Consider the following 21,668-nt stretch of genomic DNA (forward strand, 5'->3'; position numbering starts at 1 on the left):
CTTCATGCTTGGGCGAGAGAAGGGAGAGTTGTGGCAAGTTGTCAATTTCGTTTGTTTAACTGGACGATGGAGTTTGATGTTAAGAAAGAGTCTTCCATTGCACCGCAATGGATTTTTCTCCCTAGTTTGCCGCTACACTTATACCGGCTAGACTACCTTCAGAGTCTTGCAACAAGGTTTGGGCATTTTCTAGGGACGGACAATGCAACTCTGTATCATACTAGAGCTACGGGGGTGAGAATCTGTGCAGAAGTGGATTTACAAGATGAACTGGTTTAGGGATTTCCTATTGTTTTTGGCCAAAAATCCCAAATTTGGCAGGGCGCAGTATATGAGAAAATAGAGTTTTATTGCAAAAAGTGTTTTAGGCAAGGACATACAGAGGTGGTATGCAAAGTGGGTATTCGGCCTAAAGCCAAAGCAGAGAACAAGAAGGGGATGAATGCGGGAAGGAAGAAAGTTGAGGATAAAATATGGAAGGAAGTGGGGCGTAAACAGATTGTCTTAGAGGAGGGGGAGATTGAGAATGTGGATGTTGATGCCCATGTGAATAAGGAGGATGAACAGGCGTTAGATGTGGCTATTGATAAAGGCAAACAGATTGTAGTGGAAGGAAATACTACGCTGATGATTGATTCTGGATGTAGTGCAGGTGGGTCTAAAAGTTTGTTGAAAGATGATGGTGTGGATGTGAGTTTGCCGATGGGTGGGGATAATGTAAACAGAGTTGAGGAAATTGCCAATGTACATGTGGAAATTGCAGTGCCTATCAGAATTGAGGAGATTGATGTGCCTTTCGAAGTGGTTTGGGATGCAGGGGCTGTGCTTAACAGAGTTGATTCATGTAATGCGAACAAGGATGATGTTGAGAAGGTGGATGGAGATGGGTTGTGTAATAATAGTTTCGCAACCCTTTCAAAAGATGACAATTCCAAGGAGGTCGATTGTGAAAAAGATTATTATTCAGATCTTGGAACTCAACAGGGTGACTCAAGGAACAAAGGTATGAATGATGTGGCTGTGAGGAAGTCTCGAAGGGCTAAGGCATAACCAAAAAAATTAAACTTATGATTGATAATATGTTGGTATGGAATGTCTGAGGTTTGGGCACTTCTAGAAGACGCTTGTGGAAGATGGTTCATAAGTATAAAGTTTCTATTCTTGTGATTTTAGAACCTTTTTTAGCAGTTGATAAAATTCAAAGGTGGGCGTTGAGGCTTTGTTTCAATAAATTTGGGTCAAACATTGCTGAGGGGGGAAAATTTTGGTTATGTTGGAGGGATGAGTTAAATATGGATTTGGTGAGTATTACTAATCAATCCTTTTCTGGTTTATTCTAGACAAATGGGAGTCTTTTGTTGGCAACATTTGTGTATGCTAAGTATTCTATGGTGGAACGTAGACAGCTTTGGGATCATCTTGGTAGTTTTTGGTGCCCTGGTGTTCCATGGGTTGATATTGGTGATTTTAATATTATATGTTCTAATGATGAGAGAGCTGGTGGTCATCCTCGATCATGGAGTGCAATGTATGAGTTTAACTGATGTATTAACTCTTGTGGTTTGATTGATTGGAAGTTTGAAGGGAAGCTATTGTCATGGTGTAATGGGCAGCAAGGAATGGCAAGAAGCTAGGCAAAGCTAGATCTTCTTCTGGTTAATAATGAGTTTGTGGTCAAATTTGGGGATGCCATGGCCCGGTTTCTTCATAGGCGAACATCTAATCATGCTCCTCTATTGGTGCAGTTTGTTGTCAAATTTAATAGATATGGTCCGGCGCCATTTTGATTCCAAAACATGTGGGCTTCCTATGGGGAGTTTCTTACTGTTGTTGAGAGATCTTGGAAGGAACCTATCGGTAGGGGGATGGCTTATTTATACTGGCGGGAAAATTAAGAGATTAAAAGTACACCTGCGTTCATGGAATAAAGAAGTGTTTGGTCATGTGAAAAGAAAAATTCAAGCACTAGAGGAAAGAGTGAAGGTGTTGGATTCCGAGATGCAAAATCGGTTCTCCATGGAGTTGGAGTCATAATTTATTGAAACTAAAGTTAAATTAGACAGGTGGATACAAAGAGAAAACACTAGATTATTGCAACAGGCAAAACAAAGATGGGTGGGTGAGGGTGATCAAAATTCTAAATATTTTTAAGCGGTGATTGCGCAAAGAAGGCGAGGCTCTACAGTGACAAAAATGTAACTCCAGGATGGTACAACTCTTGATATGCCAGAGTTAATTCATGAAGAAGCTATGATATATTTTTAGAATTTCTTGTCACAAGATGATCAGTAGGAGTTGCCAAGTTTAACTCATTTGCTTCAGCCAATGGTGGGTGAAAATGATGAAATGTGGCTGCAGTCTGAACCTACAGATCAGGAAATTCATCATGCCTTGCTTTCAATTCCTACGGATTCTAGCCCAGGTCTAGATGGTTTGGGTCTCTTTTTCATATATTTTGCTGGGAGTTGGTTTGAGAGGATGTGGTCAGTGCAGTAAAGGAGTTCTTCCAAGGTATGGAGCTGCCTAGATTTTACACTTCCTCTTTCATTGCTTTAATTCCCAAGGTGAAGAATTCCACAAGTTTTGAAAAATTTAGACCCATAAGTATTTGTAATGTGATTTAAAAGGTCTTTTTTAAGTTGATTGTGAACAAGATGTCAAAGGTTATTGAATGGTTGATTTCCCCGGAACAGAGAGCATTTGTGAAAGGTAGAAGTATCTTTCAAAATATTTCCCTCACTCAAGAAATGATTAAATTATTACATCGAAGAGCTCGAGGTGGGAATTTTTTGATAAAAATGATATGAGCAAGGCATATGATAGGGTGAATTGAAGGTTTTTGTTGCATGTTTTGCATGGTGTTGGTATACTGGAGAATTTTTGTGCCTTGATAATGAATTGTGTGACGACGTCATGGTTTTCTATTATGATGAATGACATGTTTAAAGGTTTTTTCCAGTCGAAGAGGGGGCTTAGACAAGGGGATCCGCTTTTTCCTTATTTATTTATAATTATAAGGAGGTCCTTTCTAAGATGATAAAATTAAAGATGGCTGAAAGAAATGTTAAGTTGTTCTCTCAACTGGTAAATGCTCCCATTGTTTCGCATCTTCTTTATGCCGATGATATTATTTTGTTTGCAAATGCTTCTAAAGGAACAATAACATGTTTGATGGAAGTTTTGAAGCAATATGAGGTGTGGACAGGGCAAAAGGTAAATTTTGATAAATCAACTATTTATTTTTCTAAGAGTTTGTTTGCTCATTGTTCTAGAGAAATTTTGAGGGAGACTGGTTTTTGTCAAGGCCAATTTCTGTTTTATTATCTGGGGGCTCTGATTGTTGATGGAAGACTTAAAGTCAAATATTTTGATCCGTTAGTGGAGAAAGTGGAAAATAAATTGGCAGGATGGAAAAATCGTCTATTGTCGCAAGGGGGGAGGCTTGTCCTTTTGAGGCATGTTCTCTCTAGCATGCCAATACATCTTTTATCAGTTCTTCCAATGCCAAAGTTAGTGATTAAGAAGTTACAGAGTTTTTTCTTTTTTTAGCCTTTTTCTAGGGTGAAAATGAGGGAAAAGGGAAGAGAAGATGGAGAGCGTGGAATAAATCGTGTGTTCTAGTGGAGAAGGGAGGTATTGGGGTTAGAAAATTGGAGGAAGTACAGTGTTCATTATTTCTTAAATTTGGGTGGCAGGTTTTGACTCATGAGTCCTTATGGGCAAGATTTTTCAGGCCAAATATGCAAAAAATAAACACTTGAGTTTGTGCTCAGGGGGTTTGTCAGGGTTCTTGTTCTGAAAGAAAGTTGTTGAGGGGATTCCTTATCTCCTGGAAAATTCCATATGGAAAGTAAAGGAGGGTGATCTTTTGCTTTAGTATGATAAATTCTTGGAGGGAGGTCCTTTACATGGCCTGGTTGATCAGGTTGCAAGTCCAAAAGTAAAAATACGAGAGTTGGTCATTAGAGATGCATGGGATGTGGACAAGTTGCAAGATATGCTAGGTGATCAGTTGGCAACAAATGTGATGGTAACTGTGGGGTCTTTGAAGGAAAATAAAGATTTGCTGCTATGGTTGCCGGATAGAAATGGAGTCTTCTCAACAAAGTCGGCCTGGGATCTTCTTCAAATCAGAATGCCGGGGTTTGAGTGGGCTTCATGGGTGTGGAATTAGTTACTCCCAAAGAAGATGTCTCTTTGCATGTGGAAGGCGATTTTTGGTTGCTTAAGTGTTAATGATCAGGTACAAAAACTTGGCATTCCTTTAGTTTCTTGCCGAAACTGTTGTGATAGGGGCATGGTGGAAGACTTTTAGAGCATGTGATGGGTAGTGGTCAGTTTGCAAGAGGTTTGTGGTGCAAAGTCTTTGCTAAAATGTCCATTCCGTTTATGCACCAGCAAAGATGGTATGAAAGAATTCAAGCATGGTTCAATAGAGCATCGTGGCAGTCATAGGTTAGTACTATTATTGGCATTATTCCTATTATTGTGGTTTAGAGGTTGTGGAGGAGGCAGTGTGTAGTCTGGATGGAAGACAAATTTGAGAGTTTGGGTGTGGTTTGGAGCTCAATTAAATATTGGGTTCGTGTAGTGGCTGAGAAGGTTTCTAAGGTCAATCATCTATCTAGTTCTAATGTCGCTATATTGAATCGTTTAGACATTTGGATTGTGGAAAAACGTCGAGTTAACCCTCGAGTTGTACGTTGGTCTAAGCCTAGCCCAGGCAAATTCAAATTAAATATAGATAGAAGTAGTTTGGAAAATCCAAGTAGTGGTAGTGGGGGAGATGTTTTAAGAGATAGTACGGGAAAGATGGTGTTTGCTTTCTCTAAATCCTTTGGTTATTGTTTTAATAATGAAGCTGAATTGAGGACGGTATTAGAGGGTTTGATATTATGCCAGTAGATGGAGTGTTTAGCAGTAGATATTGAATGTGATTCCTTGGTAGTAGTAAATTGGGTTTTGTCTAAAAGGTGTATAGTTTGGTATCTTTGGGATTTTTGAAAAAAATTGTTGATTCTTTTATAGGAGTTTGATTTCACTATTCATCATTGTTTTAGATATTGAATATGATTTTTTGGTAGTAGTAAATTGGGTTTTGTCTAAAAGGTGTACAGTTTAGTGTCTTTGAGATTTTTGGAAAAAATTGTTGATTCTTTTAGAGGAGTTTGATTTTACTATTCATCATTGTTTTAGAAAAGCGAATAATGTTACAGATTATTTGGCAAAAAGTGGTGCTAAGGGGGAGAATAAGATGTTTCGAATGGATGGGTAGCTTCCCAAAGACGTAAGAGGTTTGTATAGATAGGAAAAATTGGAAATGGCTTATTTGTAGGAGAAATAAGTGATTTTGGTTGGTAGTGCTGCTGCTTTTTGGGTCCTATTTTTGTATAGGTGCTGTTCTTTTTTTTTTTTTTTGATGTTGAGAATATGGATAGTTTTGGTTATTGTTTATTTGTTAATCCCTTGGGGCTTGGCTGTTACCACTGTATTCCTCTGTCATAGGTGAGGTTTTTAAATAAAATTAAGAATGGATCACTCGTAGACATGTGACCTCATTTATTAAAAAAAACCATACACAATTAATATATGTAATATATATATATAATACCAATATAAATTTTTTATAAAAAAATAAGACATACCCGCGTACAGACAAAAGAGTAAGAAAATGATATTCCGTAGGATCGTGAGATGAGAACTAGCAGGGACTATCAAATACGTCTGTTAATCTACTAAAAAACAAAATATTAGTTTATTATATAAGAAAAAAATCATTAATCTACTAAATAAATAAATAATAATAATAATAATGAAGCCGATTCTAGAAGCTTCAAAAACTGGGTATCCTAAATATAAATAAAAAATCATTAGTCAACTTCGTATACTAAAAGTCTTAAGTAGAAAAAACCTTAAAAGCATTAATCTACTAAACAAATAAATAAATAATCTGTGAGTGATGCCTAAATAAGTAACTAGTGGCGAGCTCGTTTTTCATTTCTGGAAGCTTCACAAAATCAAAAGGGGCCGAAACTTTTGAGAGAGAGAGAGAGAGAGATGCGATCATGCGAGATGCTTAAATGTGGCTGTGTAGGCTATTCGACTTCGGCAGTTATCCCTTTGCCCTTGGCCCATGCGATGATGCGAGGAGGCGAGAAGATATTTGGAGATCAAGAAACTGGAAATGGGTCCGTCGCGCTTCACAGTTGAGCAGGTAAAGCGTCTGTTTCTTTTTTTCTTTTTGATGTTGAAAAATGGAGGAAAAAAATATGAAGAAAGAGATGTGAAATATGATATATTGTATCGTGTGCGAAAGAAATGTCAGTCTGTAAATAGCAGATAGTTGTAAGCCATAATTTGAAAATTGAAATGTTTTAAAAAATAGAAAGAAGTTTGAAATATTATTAGTTATAGTTAAATTTTTTTAATTTTATTTATAATAAAAATATGTATTTTATTTTATATAAAATGTGTTTTATTTATTTTATTTTTATATTTGATTAAATTTTATAGAGGGTCAAAATAATTTTTAGAGGAAAGGCTAAACATGATAAATTAATATTATTTTATTAAATCAAAAAAATTAACATATATATTTTTTTTTCAAATTTCTGGGGAGGGGGGGCATGTTCTGTAATGACTTATAGCTAAGGGCGTAAATAACATATAAAAATTTTTTTTTAAAAAAAAGTCTCAAGGATTGTTTACGAAAAAAGGACAAGAGGCTATGCGGCATAGACTTACTGAGAGGAAAGGGAAGCATGCGAAGGAGCCCAAGTGCTTGAAAACTGAGAGCTTGGGGAGGAGTTTACTTGCTCTATTTTGATGTCGGGAAAATAGGGGCCTAGGTGGTTTACAGAGGTCTGCGTGGGGGGGGGGGGGGGGGGGGGGGGGGGGGGTGGGTGGGTGGTGGTGGTGCAAGGAGGTTTGGGGTTTGTGCCTTCATAGAAGACTCCTCTATTACAGCAGCTAATCAGAAAGACTCCTGCATCCATTCCAAATCAAGATCAAATGATACTGCAGATCCTTAGTTACCATATGATGTTGTGCATTCCATAAACATTTAGATACTCATTAGTGTTAATATTCATGCCTTGTATAGCATTATTTTGCATCTTATCAAATCAGACTAATTATGGGATTCTCATGTATGAATGTATTTCATAAGTCTATAAATAATATCATACGCTCACTCTCACATGACAAGCTGGAGAGATTTCACAAAAACCTTTGCTAGTCTCTACCAACAGCTCAGAGCATCCAATCTGATTGCTCAGACTCATCATGTGTGTCAAGCCCATTTTCCTATCTAAAGAGATCCAAATGGTACATATATTTCATGGCTGGCTTACTCATTGAGCATAAAGAAGTTAACAAAACAATTAAAGCTTCTCTAATTGAACAGACTCTGTTTGAGTAATCCATTTTTGTTTATATGTTAGTATAGAACAACAAACATTTCAGCTTTCTAATCTTATTCCAGAAAGAAATATTATCATAAACAGTAGGTTTACTACTTATTTAGCTGGTAGTACTCTACACAGTAGCATTAATCTTCAATATTATGATAAAAAAATGCTTATATCTATAAAATTGTAAAAATCAATATGCGAGTAAAAGTACTGCAATTCCAAGGGCGGCCAGCTGTTGGCATGGAGACATGCATCAGTAGTCCGTATAATACAAATAGCTCTTTTCATCAGAAAAACTTGATGTTATTGGCACCGGAGAAAACCCAGAATACGTGCTATCAATCTTTGCCAAACATATACTATTTATATACTTCATAAGCTCGTCTCTTTGGACAAATGGCTGTGCTGCATACTCCTCAAATGGCATCCACTGCAAGCAATTATGATCAATGTGTGAGGCAATTTAATTTAATTTGTGGGTTACGGTAGACGATGCTATTGCTTGGGTTTCATATATTTTCACTCTTTTATTTGTTAAATATACATAGCAAGATAGTCTAAAATAATTAGTTTTTTAGACTTTCAGGTAAAATAACAATTTAAACAACAACCAAAGCATTTCCTTCCATATCAGAATAGATGTTTCCTCATGCAGGTCAAGTACTGAAAAATAGATCAATATCTTTCTGATGCTCAAAAAAATAATTACCTCAGCTGCATGTATCTCTGATTCCTGTTTCTGGATGTCAAAGGAAATGGGTCTCATCATGCAAACAAAGAATAAATCTGACTTTTCAAAGAAGAGCTTGTGGCTTTGTCTGTAATTTTTTCAAGGAAAAGTACTACTTAGTATTCTAGTTAACTCCAGAAAGCTACTAGAAGCATACAATTAAAAGTATTTTTTCAAATTTGAAGCAAATTTGATACCTGAATGCTAGTACTTCAACAAATTCTGAGTCGATCTAAAGTCGAGAGTAGAAGTCCCACAAATTTTGGAAATAAAATCACATTAATAAAAGAAATATTGGCTAAAACAACTGGCATTAGTAATAACTCAAATTTAATCAAAATATAAGCCCACAACAAATTCATGATCACTTACTCCAGTCTCTTCTTTGACTTCTCTCACTGCGGTTGCAAAGATATCTTCCCCCTTCGGCGATGATAAAATTGAACAAGGAGACTATACACAATGCATAGCTTACAACTTACATGTAAGATGAAGAGCTTAGCCTGATGCCTGAGTACTCACCTCATCGACAGCACCTGTGGGGAACTTCCAGACTTCTGTCCCCGGGTAAGTCCCATACTTTTCTTGGACCACTAGCAGCTACAAGCCGTAGCAATTAAAAACCAGAAATTTGAGACATGACCAAACTCGCTACCAATGTAATTTTCTCTAATGAAGTATAAAAGGTATAAAGTATACAAGGGTAGGGATGGCAAATCGTGTTTTTGAGTCGTTTTTACGTCGTGCCAAGTCATAAATATTCTACTATATAAGTCAACCTAAGCCCGACTCATTAAACTAAACATGTCTAACTTTCAAACCGTAACTCAACCTATTTAGATAACGGGTCATGTCATGTCACCTATTTTGACCCATTTAATAATTAATTAGAAATAAATTAACACAACTTGACTCATTTAAACGTTTCATGCAAATGGGTTGAACTAACACGCATAATCCATTTGACTTGATAAATATAATTTTAAATGAAAGTTAAAATCTATATTTATTAGTAGTAACAATATTGAAAAAATATATTTCAATATTTTTCAAATTTTAACATATAAGAAAACTAATATTACAAACCATACAATAACAAATATGAGCAATGTCTAAAATTACAATTCCAACAATAAAAATATAAGCATACCGAGAAATACCGATATTACAACTTAATAATAATAAATTTTTAATTTTGAAATAAAATCTAAAAGGGTCAAAATGGGTTGACTTCATGTTAAGCAAGTTGACTCAACAAATTGTGTCTTAATGGGTTAGCTCGTTTTGATCAAAACCTGTTAACATCAAATCCAAACCTGCTAACTTCGTATTGTGTTCATTTTCACGGGTCGTGTCACAATTTGTCACCCCTATATAGGAGTCTCAAACTGTACTAAAGAATGGATGGACATGAGGAGTGAGAATGCGCGCCAATGCCAGAGAGAGAGAGCCCTACAAACTAGTGTTTATGGCTTCAAATAATGAGGTGCAATTAGGCCTGCAACTCAGCCGGGCACAATTGGGTTTGTGCCCAACCTGACCCAAATGCCCTCATTTAAGGCAACAAACCGAATCGACTTAATGAACAAAATAAAATCAGGTTAAACCCATATAACCTAACCTTTACCAAAAAAGAAAATCTACTTTCTGCACATCAATTTACAAAATATCTCTATCATCTCTGTATCTCAAATCTGATATGAAAATATCAATCTCATATTGTCAATCTCAAGAAATGACCCCAAAAACAAAAAATGAAAAGAGCAGCTTTGCAGAAGAGTCACAGTTCTCCTCATCTGCAGAAGTCGTCTTCTTTATGAACTCAATGTAGTCGATGATGGCTTTGTTGTGGTGAGAGTCATTTGGATAGCAGTATCCATGGAGATGAAAAGGTTGCTCTTCGATTTTCTAGGGCTTGTAGACGAGGTGAACAAAGATGAAGAGCTCCAACCTGAGGAGGAAGATGGTGTGGATTCCTCTTCCACCCATCAAACTCAAGAATAAGGCTCTCAAAATTTCTACTACCATTGTATTTTGCTTCGTTGTGTTTCTTGTCCTCGCTAATCGTGTAATTGCTTCTCAATAAATCAAGGGAGTTCTTACCTATGACGTACATTGGGCTATAAATGGTGGGCCCATCCATGGAGATGAAACTCAAGGTGGTTTAATCTGTATCGAGCCATTTGGGGTCCTAGCATAAATTATGATTGACCCAGCTCTTTTCTCACCTTCAGAAATGCAACATCTTCTCATACAATCGGCTCTGTTGGTTGCCAACACTTGACCAAATTGAATCATAACTTAAGGTCTCCTAGCATCCACGTAACTGGTAATTTCAATACTCTCTCTTCTCACGTGCACGTTCAATCGCGTAATCTTTTAATCTCGGACGGTTTGACACCCAAGATTTAAAAAAAAAAAAAAAAAAAAATCGTTACCAGTCGGGTTGGAGCCCCGATCATATTGTTGAATTCAAGATTTCAAGTTTCATGTGATTATAAATCTACACATGGATTTTGATGATAACAAATGAATTCAAAGAATAAAGAAGTCTCAAGCTCAAGTTGTCTACACAATGGAGTCATCAAGCACATCAAGGAAACAAGCATGAGCAAGAAGGGAACAAGTTCACATTAAAATTATAGAGTAATGTTGTAAATCTCTTCAAAATTCGAAATTAGGATTAATGCTCAAAATTAATATTTTATCATAAAGCATTAAAATACATTTTCCACATGTGCATGAATATTTTTGAAAATTAAATTTGAAAATTTTGAAAGATGATTGATTGTCATCTTTTGCATGTGCATGCCTTGATTAAAGGGTTGAACTTTGAAAATATTAAAGATGATTGATTGTCATCTTTCACATGTGCATGTTTTATTTGAATATTTTCAAAAGTGATTGATGTTTTTTTAGACTTATACAAAAAGTAAAAGATTAGGTTTGAATTTTTTGAAAATGAAAGTGTGCTCATTTTGTCATATGCCAAAAGTAAAAGATTAGGTTTGATTTTTTTTTGAAAAAGTGAATGATGTTGTCTTTGACAATTGAGAAAGAAGAATCTTTTATTTGAATTCTTTGAAAAAGTGAATGATGTTGTCTTTGACAATTGAAAAAGAAGAACCTTTTATTTGAATTTTTTGAAAAAGTGAATGATGTTGTCTTTGACATGTGAATCTTTTTAAATTTGAATATGAAGTCTCATATGCCTATAAATAGATCATTTGAGAGCTTCACATTCACAACACCAAGAGCATACAACATTCATTCAAAGCTTTCATTCTCTCTTCTCTAAACATTGAGCCTTAATCCTTGTTCATTTTGAGAGATATAGCTTGCGCTGTATTGTTCTTATTTCACTCGTTGAGGAGTGTTTTCTGATAACCTACCCACTATCAGCTTTTGTATCAGAAAAAGGGTGTGTATAACCCTTGTGTGTGTAGAAAGTATTCTACACAGGGAATAGTTGAATCACCACGTGTAAGGTGATTGCAAGTGTAGAGGGTGTTCTACACGGATCCTTTGTAGCGGTGTTGTTCAAAGGTGTAATAGGTTTCTATCTCCACCTGAAGGAGGTTGAATAGTGAATTTGGGAATCCTCAAGGGGTAGCTTGAGGCGAGGACGTAGGCAGTGGGGCCGAACCTCGTTAACATACTGAGTTTGCTTCTCTCTTACCCTTACTCCTTATATTTATTGTTATTTCATATTTTGTTTATATTTTATATTATATATTTGATTTATAATTGTTATTTTTTTTAATACAACTCAATTCACCCCCCTCTTGTGTTAGTCATCTGGGCAACAATTGGTATCAGAGCTAAGAGCTCTATTATAAGATTAACTATCTTTTGAGTTAAGATCTTATGGCTAACATTGCAGCTTCATTTGGTGAAGGTCAATCTAGTAGTCGGCCTCCACTCTTTTGTGGAGATAATTACTCATTCTGGAAAGTTAGAATGAGAATATTTCTTCAAGCTCAAGGTAGAGAAATATGGAAATGTATTGTAAATGGACCTTATATTCCAACAAAAGTGGTTGGTGGAGTAAAGGTCAAAAAGGAAGAAGAAGAGTTTGATCGTGAAGACGATAGACTTTATACTTTAAATTTAACTGCTATGAATTTATTATATAATGCTCTTAATGGAAATGAGTTTAATAGAATAATGAATTGCGCTACGGCAAAGGAAATTTGGGATAACTTGGAAGTAACTTATGAAGGAACTTCGCAAGTCAAGGAATCAAAAATTTATATTCTTACTCATGAATATGAAATGTTTAAGATGAATGATGATGAATCTATTTCTAGTATGCACACTCGTTTTACTAACATCATAAACAGCTTGACAGCTCTTGGCAAAGTTTATTCCAAGGTGGAGATAGTAAGAAAAATTCTCAACTCTTTACCAAAACGTTGGGAATCAAAAGTTACAGCGATTCTTAAAGCTAGAGACCTCAAGAAGCTCGAAGTCAATGAACTCATCGGGTCACTTATCACCCATGAGTACACATTGAAAAGAGGAGAAGAAGAAGGAAAGCCAAAGAAGAGCTTAGCACTTAAAGCTGTTCCTCATGAAAGTGAAAGTGATGAAGATGAGGAAAATGACGATAAAGATGAAGAAGTTGCGATGATAACAAGAAGAATTCAGAGGTTCTTGAAGAAAAATAGAACTCCTCCGAGGAAATCTTTCAAAAAGTTTTCCAAGAAAGATTCAGGTAAAAACGACACTTTAATTTGTTATAAATGCAATAAACCTGGTCATATCAAGCCAGATTGTCCTCTGCTAAAGAAAGATCGAAACAAGGGCAAGAAAGCAATGAAAGCTACATGGGATGATGATTCAAGTAGCTCAGATAGTGAAGCAAGCAATGAAGAATCAGCAAATCTTTGTCTTATGGCTAAAGATGACATTGAGGTAACAAATCTTGATAATATTGAAAATCCTTCATATGAAGAATTGCAAAATGTTTTAGAAGAGATTTATGAGGAATTTGAAAAATTGGGTATAAAGTATACTGCTTTGAAAAAGAAAAATTCTTCTTTAACAAACGAAATTGAAATTTTAAGAAAAGAAAGTATCATTTTGAAAGATGAAAATCTTGAATTGAATAAGAAGAAAACCGATTTAGAAAATATTGTTGAAAACTTTACGAATGGAAAAAGAAATTTTGAAAAACTTCTTGGTAGTCAAAGATGTGTTTTTGACAAGGCAGGTTTGGGATATATGCCAAAACAAAAATACAAACCTTATAAAAATTTCTTTGATAATCATTCTACCTCAAAGACTAATATTCAAAATTCTTTTCATAAAAATAATTTTGTCAAAAAAGGATATTATTATAATCATTCAAGTTTTTCATATATGTCACATGCTATTTGTAATTTTTGTAATAGAAATGGTCATAATTATCATACTTGTCCTATTAGAAGAAATCATACAATGACTATTAGGGCCATATGGGTACCTAAAAATCTTGTTTCTTCTAATACTAATAAATAAAGGACCCAAAGAACTTGGGTACCAAGAAAAATCATTTTAATTGTTTTTATAGGTATGCATGAAGTCATCCACAAGCAAAAATAAGTGGTTTTTAGATAGTGGATGTTCAAGACACATGACGGGAGACAAGACTAAGTTCTTTGATCTTAGATCTAAAGAAGAAGGACACGTGACATTTGGAGACAACTCGAAAGGGAAGATCGTGGGAATAGGTAAAATTGGTAATGAATCTTCTCTCATAATTGAAGATGTTCTACTTGTTGAAGGTTTAAAACATAATCTTTTGAGCATAAGTCAATTATGTGATAAAGGATTTACAGTTACTTTTAAAATGGATAAATGCATTATTTTGAATGATCATGATTGTAATATTTGTTTTATTGCTTTTAGAAACAATAATGTTTATACAATTGATTTTGAAGAAATTACCTCACAAGATGCTATTTGCTTGTCAGCTCAAAATGAAACTAGTTGGTTATGGCATAGAAGATTAGGTCATGCCAACATGGAACTTATTTCCAAACTTTCAAAAAATGATCTTGTGAGAGGTTTACCAAAAACATATTTTCTTAAAGACAAAATTTGTGATGCATGTCAATTTGGTAAACAAACAAAAACTTCTTTTAAAACTAAGAAACATATTTCCACTACTAGACCATTGCAACTGATACACATGGATCTTTTTGGACCAAATAGAGTTGCAAGTCTAGGAGGAAAATATTATGCATTTGTTATTGTTGATGATTTCTCTAGATATACTTGGGTCATCTTTCTTGCTCATAAAGATGAGGCACATAATGCCTTTACCAAGTTATGCAAGAGAATTCAAAATGAAAAGGGCTATACTATTTCAAGTATCCGAAGTGATAGGGGAAAAGAGTTTGTTAATAAAAATATTGAAACATTTTGTGATGAAAACGGTTTTATTCATAATTTTTCTGCTCCTCGAACTCCTCAACAAAATGGGGTAGTAGAGAGGAAAAATAGATCTCTTCAAGAGATGGCAAGAACAATGCTCAATGAGAACAACTTGCCTAGTTATTTTTGGGCCGAAGCGGTAAGTACTGCATGTTATGTTATAAATAGAGTTATGTTAAGGTCTAAATTAGATAAAACCCCCTATGAGCTTTGGAATGAGAAAAAGCCCAACATTGGTTACTTTCATGTATTTGGATGCAAATGTTTTATTTTGAATGACAGAGATAATTTAGGCAAGTTTGATGCAAAATCTGATGAAGGTATTTTTCTCGGGTATTCTACTAATAGTAAAGCTTATAGAGTATTCAACAAAAAGACTTTAACTGTACAAGAATCTATGCATGTAGTATTTGATGAATCTAATTCTCCACTCTCCAAGAAATCTATTGATGAAGAAACAGAAGGTATAAATAACACAGAAAGTCTCAATCTCAACAAAGAGAAAGCAATAGAGGAAGTTCAACATGGAGCCATCAGGAAAGATCATCAAAATTTAATACAAGATGCAACCAAACAGTGGAAATTTGTGAAAGATCATCCAGTGGAACAAATTTTGGGAGAACCTTCACAAGGTGTAAGTACTCGATCATCTCTTAGAAATATTTGTAATCATACTGCTTTTCTATCTCAAATTGAACCCAAAAATATTGATGACGCACTTCTTGATGAATCTTGGATTCTAGCTATGCAAGAAGAGTTGAATCAATTTGAAAGAAATGATGTTTGGACACTTGTTCCTAGACCCAAAAATTATACTATTATTGGAACAAAATGGGTTTTTAGAAACAAGAAAGATGAGTCTGGAGTCATTACTAGAAATAAGGCTCGACTTGTAGCCCAAGGTTTTAATCAAGAAGAAGGAATCGATTATGATGAGACATATGCACCTGTCGCAAGATTAGAAACTATTCGAATGCTACTTGCATATGCTTGTTATAAAGATTTCAAACTTTTTCAAATGGATGTTAAAAGTGCTTTCTTAAATGGTTTTATAAATGAAGAGGTATATGTTGAGCAACCTCCGGGTTTTGAAAACCATATTTCCCCAAATCATGTTTTCAAACTCACAAAAGCACTATATGGACTTAAACAAGCTCCTAGAGCTTGGTACGAGAGACTCAGTGGTTTCTTGATTGAAAAAGGTTTTTCAAGAGGAAAAATCGACACAACTCTTTTCATTAAATATGAAAATGATGATATTCTTTTGATTCAGATTTATGTTGATGATATAATATTCGGTGCTACTAATGAAAATATGTGTCAAGTTTTTGCTAAGACTATGCAGGAAGAATTTGAGATGAGCATGATGGGTGAACTTACATTCTTTCTCGGATTGCAAATTAAGCAAGCAAAAAGTGGGACATTCATCAATCAATCAAAATATATTAAGGAATTACTGAAGAAGTTTGGGATGGAAAATGCTAAGGAAATTGGAACACCAATGAGCCCATCAACTAAACTTGATAAAGATGAATCCGGTAAGCCAGTTGACTCGAAGATATATCGAGGTATGATTGGTAGCTTATTATATTTAACAGCCAGTAGACCAGATATTATGTTTAGTGTGTGCTTATGTGCACGTTTTCAATCATCTCCAAAAGAATCACATTTAATTGCAGTTAAGCGCATTCTTAGATATCTTAGTGGTACAATTAACCTAGGGTTATGGTACCCTAAGCACACATCTTTCGATCTAATCAGCTACACAGATGCAGATTATGCTGGCTGTAAAATAGATCGAAAAAGCACTAGTGGAGCATGCCATTTCTTAGGTCATGCATTAGTTTCCTGGTTTAGTAAAAAACAAAATTCTGTTGCACTATCTACTGCTGAGGCAGAATATGTTGCTGCGGGTAGTTGTTGTGCTCAAGTTCTCTACATGAAGCAACAACTTGAAGATTTTAAACTCATGTATAATCACATTCCAATCAAATGTGATAATACAAGTGCTATAAATCTTTCAAAGAACCCAATACAACATTCTAGAACTAAGCATATTGAAATAAGGTATCATTTTCTTCGAGATCATGTGCAAAAAGGTGATATAATGTTAGAGTTCACAAACACACACGATCAGTTAGCAGATATTTTCACAAAACCTTTACCAGAAGATAGATTATGTATGATCAGAAGAGAAATAGGTATGATGCATGCTATGAATATCTCTTAAAAGATAGACCAGAGTCAATAAAAATAGAGATAGATTTTTTTTAATACTTTTACATAAATTTGAGATTCTTAGCCTCATGTTTGAGACGCTCATTCTCTTCATACAATATCATGTCATTCTTATTCATGGGAACCGGCAAGCGGAATGAAGAATCTAATAAAGATTTCAACTGTTTATTCTTCTGCCGAATGATTCCTTCCCTTGTGTGAGACTCTTGAACAATTTGTTGAAGTACAACAATTTGTTCTTTGAGCTTTTCAACTTCGTGATTTTTGGCTTGTAGCCGCTGAGAAAAAGCCACAATAGAGGAAGAGTAGCGAGTCCCAAGACTCACCAAGTCATAAATAGCATCAGAATCTGACTTATTAGTCAGATTATTATTTTCTTGCTGCAACATGGCACCAATGGTAGCTGCAGAAAGAACAGGAGGTTGAGATGCAGAATGCCTCATGGATGGATCTAGAGAAATGTTAGAAGAATGAGCCATTGAGAAAAGAATAGAAGGCTTAAAACGAGAATGCTGAAGGAATGCAGATGAGTTATAGAGATGAGATGAAAACTTGATGCGGATTAGATGAACTTCAGGACTGATTTTATAGAGATAGCATAAAGAATAAGACAAACTATTTTCTCTTCAAATCTTATTTAGTCAAAAGAAATACAAGATATGCTGGACACACATTGTCAAAAGCTTTCTTACTAAGCCAGCGAGATTAACAGTAGATTGTCCCTATTTTTCTAGTAAACGATGAACCTCTGCTGTTATCTGCCGATGTTGACCTTGTATCTGAACCCTTTCTCGTTCCAGCTCTTCTATTCGTGGTTGCAGATCATGAGCATACCAATCTGCAAATTTTTTCAACTCTTGGTTTTCTTGCTTTAGCCTTTTATTCTCACTATCCTTATTAGCAAGCTTCTGTCGTAACTCAGATATTTGCATGTTAAGATGATCAATCTCACTCACCCTCGCCATTAACCTTCGAGACATGATCGTAACAGAGGCAGCATATTGATTACTGAGCATTCTTGATTCTGCAATAATCTCAGAATCAGCCTTACTAGAAAAACGGTTCACTGCTCCTATCATGGTATTGACGGCCTCAGGAGAGAAGATTGATGATTGATGCGTCAAGGGTTCCTGATTCAAGTCTGGAACATTAGTGGAAGAGAATTGCTCAGCCATTCTATCGTTGTGGAAAAACAGAACTCAGGTCACGGACGGCTCCATTTTTCAACTATCTACAGTGACTATTAAACGCATCGTTTTCTTCAGTCCATTTTCTTGTTGCGGATCCTTTTTAATGATGCCAAAAGGGGGAGAAGTGTTAGACTAGAACATTAACATTGTTTAAATTGCTAAACTTGTTATATATGCTTGGAATTATATTTATACTTTTGCTTGAAAAACTAACGCATATTTTCAGGGGGAGCTTAAGTATTAATATAGGTTTCAAGTTCTATCAAATATTTGTCATCATCAAAAAGGGGGAGATTGTTGAATTCAAGATTTCAAGTTTCATGTGATTATAAATCTACACATGGATTTTGATGATAACAAATGAATTCAAAGAATAAAGAAGTCTCAAGCTCAAGTTGTCTACACAATGGAGTCAAGCACATCAAGGAAACAAGCATGAGCAAGAAGGGAACAAGTTCACATTAAAATTATAGAGTAATGTTGTAAATCTCTTCAAAATTCGAAATTAGGATTAATGCTCAAAATTAATATTTTATCATAAAGCATTAAAATACATTTTCCACATGTGCATGAATATTTTTGAAAATTAAATTTGAAAATTTTGAAAGATGATTGATTGTCATCTTTTGCATGTGCATGCCTTGATTAAAGGGTTGAACTTTGAAAATATTAAAGATGATTGATTGTCATCTTTCACATGTGCATGTTTTATTTGAATATTTTCAAAAGTGATTGATGCTTTTTTAGACTTATACAAAAAGTAAAAGATTAGGTTTGAATTTTTTGAAAATGAAAGTGTGCTCATTTTGTCATATGCCAAAAGTAAAAGATTAGGTTTGATTTTTTTGAAAAAGTGAATGATGTTGTCTTTGACAATTGAGAAAGAAGAACCTTTTATTTGAATTCTTTGAAAAAGTGAATGATGTTGTCTTTGACAATTGAAAAAGAAGAACCTTTTATTTGAATTTTTTGAAAAAGTGAATGATGTTGTCTTTGACATGTGAATCTTTTTAAATTTGAATATGAAGTCTCATATGCCTATAAATAGATCATTTGAGAGCTTCACATTCACAACACCAAGAGCATACAACATTCATTCAAAGCTTTCATTCTCTCTTCTCTAAACATTGAGCCTTAATCCTTGTTCATTTTGAGAGATATAGCTTGCGCTGTATTGTTCTTATTTCACTCGTTGAGGAGTGTTTTCTGATAACCTACCCACTATCAGCTTTTGTATCAGAAAAAGGGTGTGTATAACCCTTGTGTGTGTAGAAAGTATTCTACACAGGGAATAGTTGAATCACCACGTGTAAGGTGATTGCAAGTGTAGAGGGTGTTCTACACGGATCCTTTGTAGCGGTGTTGTTCAAAGGTGTAATAGGTTTCTATCTCCACCTGAAGGAGGTTGAATAGTGAATTTGGGAATCCTCAAGGGGTAGCTTGAGGCGAGGACGTAGGCAGTGGGGCCGAACCTCGTTAACATACTGAGTTTGCTTCTCTCTTACCCTTACTCCTTATATTTATTGTTATTTCATATTTTGTTTATATTTTATATTATATATTTGATTTATAATTGTTATTTTTTTTAATACAACTCAATTCACCCCCCTCTTGTGTTAGTCATCTGGGCAACACATATAACAACCCAATAAAAGCTTGGTCAGGTCGAGTCATTTTAATCAAGTCCAATGGTTTTTCAAGTCATATGCACAACCCTAGGTGTAATGAAAGATGATTGGAGTTGAAGCCAAAGATAACAATTTTTGAAGTGAGAAAAACAAGTTGCTAGATTTGAAAAGTTAGAATTAATTAGGGGGAGTTCGGTCGATCTGGTTTGGTCAGTCCACCCTAGAATTTTTTTTTTTTTTTTATCGAATAACATTTTGTTTAATACTTATATAATTATATTGTGATATATTTAATATACATACATATAGTATACCATTATATATATATTAGTAGTACGCTAATACTATTAGTCTATTAGTATATAATAAATTAGTAATAGTTATTAACTTATTTACTATAACTAATAATACATTAGTACTAATATTATAACTAATACTATATGTAATAATAGTAATACTATATGTAATATAATAGTATTACTATATCTCTTCAAATCCCACACATTTATTAATACTCTATGTAATACTATATTAAATAATAATAATACTCTTATTACTAATACTCTATGTAGTTATAGTGATTTAATACTAACATATTACATACTGAGTTAACTATACTAATACTATTATAAATTTATACATATATGATATATTATAATTTATACTATAACTCTTATATATGTTAATATATTAATATATGCTAGTACTATATATTATAGTTATACATTAAAGAATATAATAATACATTCATACTAAATATATAATTATATTTATAGTAATTTAATTATTAACTTATTATGATCAGTATAACTATATAAATTATAATAGTATTAGACCATTAATATAGCTATATATTAGTAATATTAGTTATGATGAATTAGTGATTTAGTATAACTATATAAGTATTAATTATAGTGATTAGTATAACTATATAAATTATAGTATAGTGATAATTATATTAATTAACTATGAGTATAATGATAATTAAATTATATTGATAGGTATATCGTATAACTATTGTATAGCTATATATAGTATTAATTATAGTGATTAGTATAACTATATAAATTATATAATAGTATATTAGTATTAATAGTAGACTATTAGTGTAGCTATTGTTGAAGTATATGGCTTATACAGTGAAAGTAGGCAGAAGCCGGAGCGAGCGCAACGTCATAGAGCGACATGGCATTTGCCTTTCTGGGATGCTGATTAGGTTGGGGTATTTTTGTAACTTTCTTTAAATATGTCTGTACGTTCCACAACAGCTATATATTAGTATTAGTTATAGTGATTTAGTATAACTATATTAGTATAACTATGACTACAGTCTATGTTGGACTATTAGTATTTTTTTATACCATATATAATCATATAATTAATTATATACAATTATTATATCAATAATATATATAAATAATTTTTTTTAATTTCTATTCGGTCCAAAAACATCTCAGACTGGACAATCCCTTAAAAATTGGATCGGACTGGACTCGACTGAATTAGGTCCAGTCCAAAAATGATATATCTGGTCGATTTCTCCTATCCGGACCGGCTGATTGTCAGCTCTAGAATTAATGGATGAAAGGCCAGGCATGCCAAGTGCTAACTTTCATTCGTGGCATAGCCATAACATTAATCAAAAAGAAAAGTCAAAAGTTAACAGCTAGAACTAGATGGAGGCCAACCAAATATTCAGATCAAATTCAATTCTCTAAATAAGGTGACCGGAAAATTGAGAAGCAACTTATCGAAGAATTGATGAAGCTTTGGGGGAAAAAAAAAAAAAAGCCTAGAAATTAAAATGTGTACTAGGATTTAAAGTATTAATTGCAATGAAGGAGATATTTACCCTAACCCCAATATAATACTCCTGGCCTAGTCCATGAGGGAGGAGACAAGGAAGAGACAAGGAGGAGACAAGCTGAGGAAATAAAAAGTAAAGTGTCGAAGGGAAGTAAGCAGGTCAGGGAAGTTAGATGGAAAGGGGGGATAGGCGACTGGAAGTCACATAAAACCAATTCTTCCCCTATCACTGACAGGAATCAAT

The 21,668-nt window shown here is 34.2% G+C and overlaps 1 protein-coding gene across 1 annotated transcript in view; it reads right to left on the bottom strand.

The window, feature by feature from the left end:
- Nucleotides 1-7,615: 7,615 nt before the first annotated feature.
- LOC122276809 (nudix hydrolase 2-like) overlaps nt 7,616-21,668 on the bottom strand; it is a 37,986-nt gene continuing 23,933 nt past the window's right edge. Inside the window, exons 4-8 of the mRNA XM_043086712.1 lie at nt 8,665-8,742; nt 8,515-8,565; nt 8,340-8,374; nt 8,122-8,230; nt 7,616-7,842 (exon numbers count right to left, since the gene is read on the bottom strand). Coding sequence (XP_042942646.1) covers nt 7,666-7,842; nt 8,122-8,230; nt 8,340-8,374; nt 8,515-8,565; nt 8,665-8,742 — 450 coding nt within the window. The 3' untranslated portion in view covers nt 7,616-7,665. The remainder of the gene's footprint in view (nt 7,843-8,121; nt 8,231-8,339; nt 8,375-8,514; nt 8,566-8,664; nt 8,743-21,668) is intronic.

Source organism: Carya illinoinensis, chromosome 9 (assembly GCF_018687715.1).
Source record: "Carya illinoinensis cultivar Pawnee chromosome 9, C.illinoinensisPawnee_v1, whole genome shotgun sequence".
Classification (NCBI taxonomy): Eukaryota; Viridiplantae; Streptophyta; class Magnoliopsida; order Fagales; family Juglandaceae; genus Carya; species Carya illinoinensis.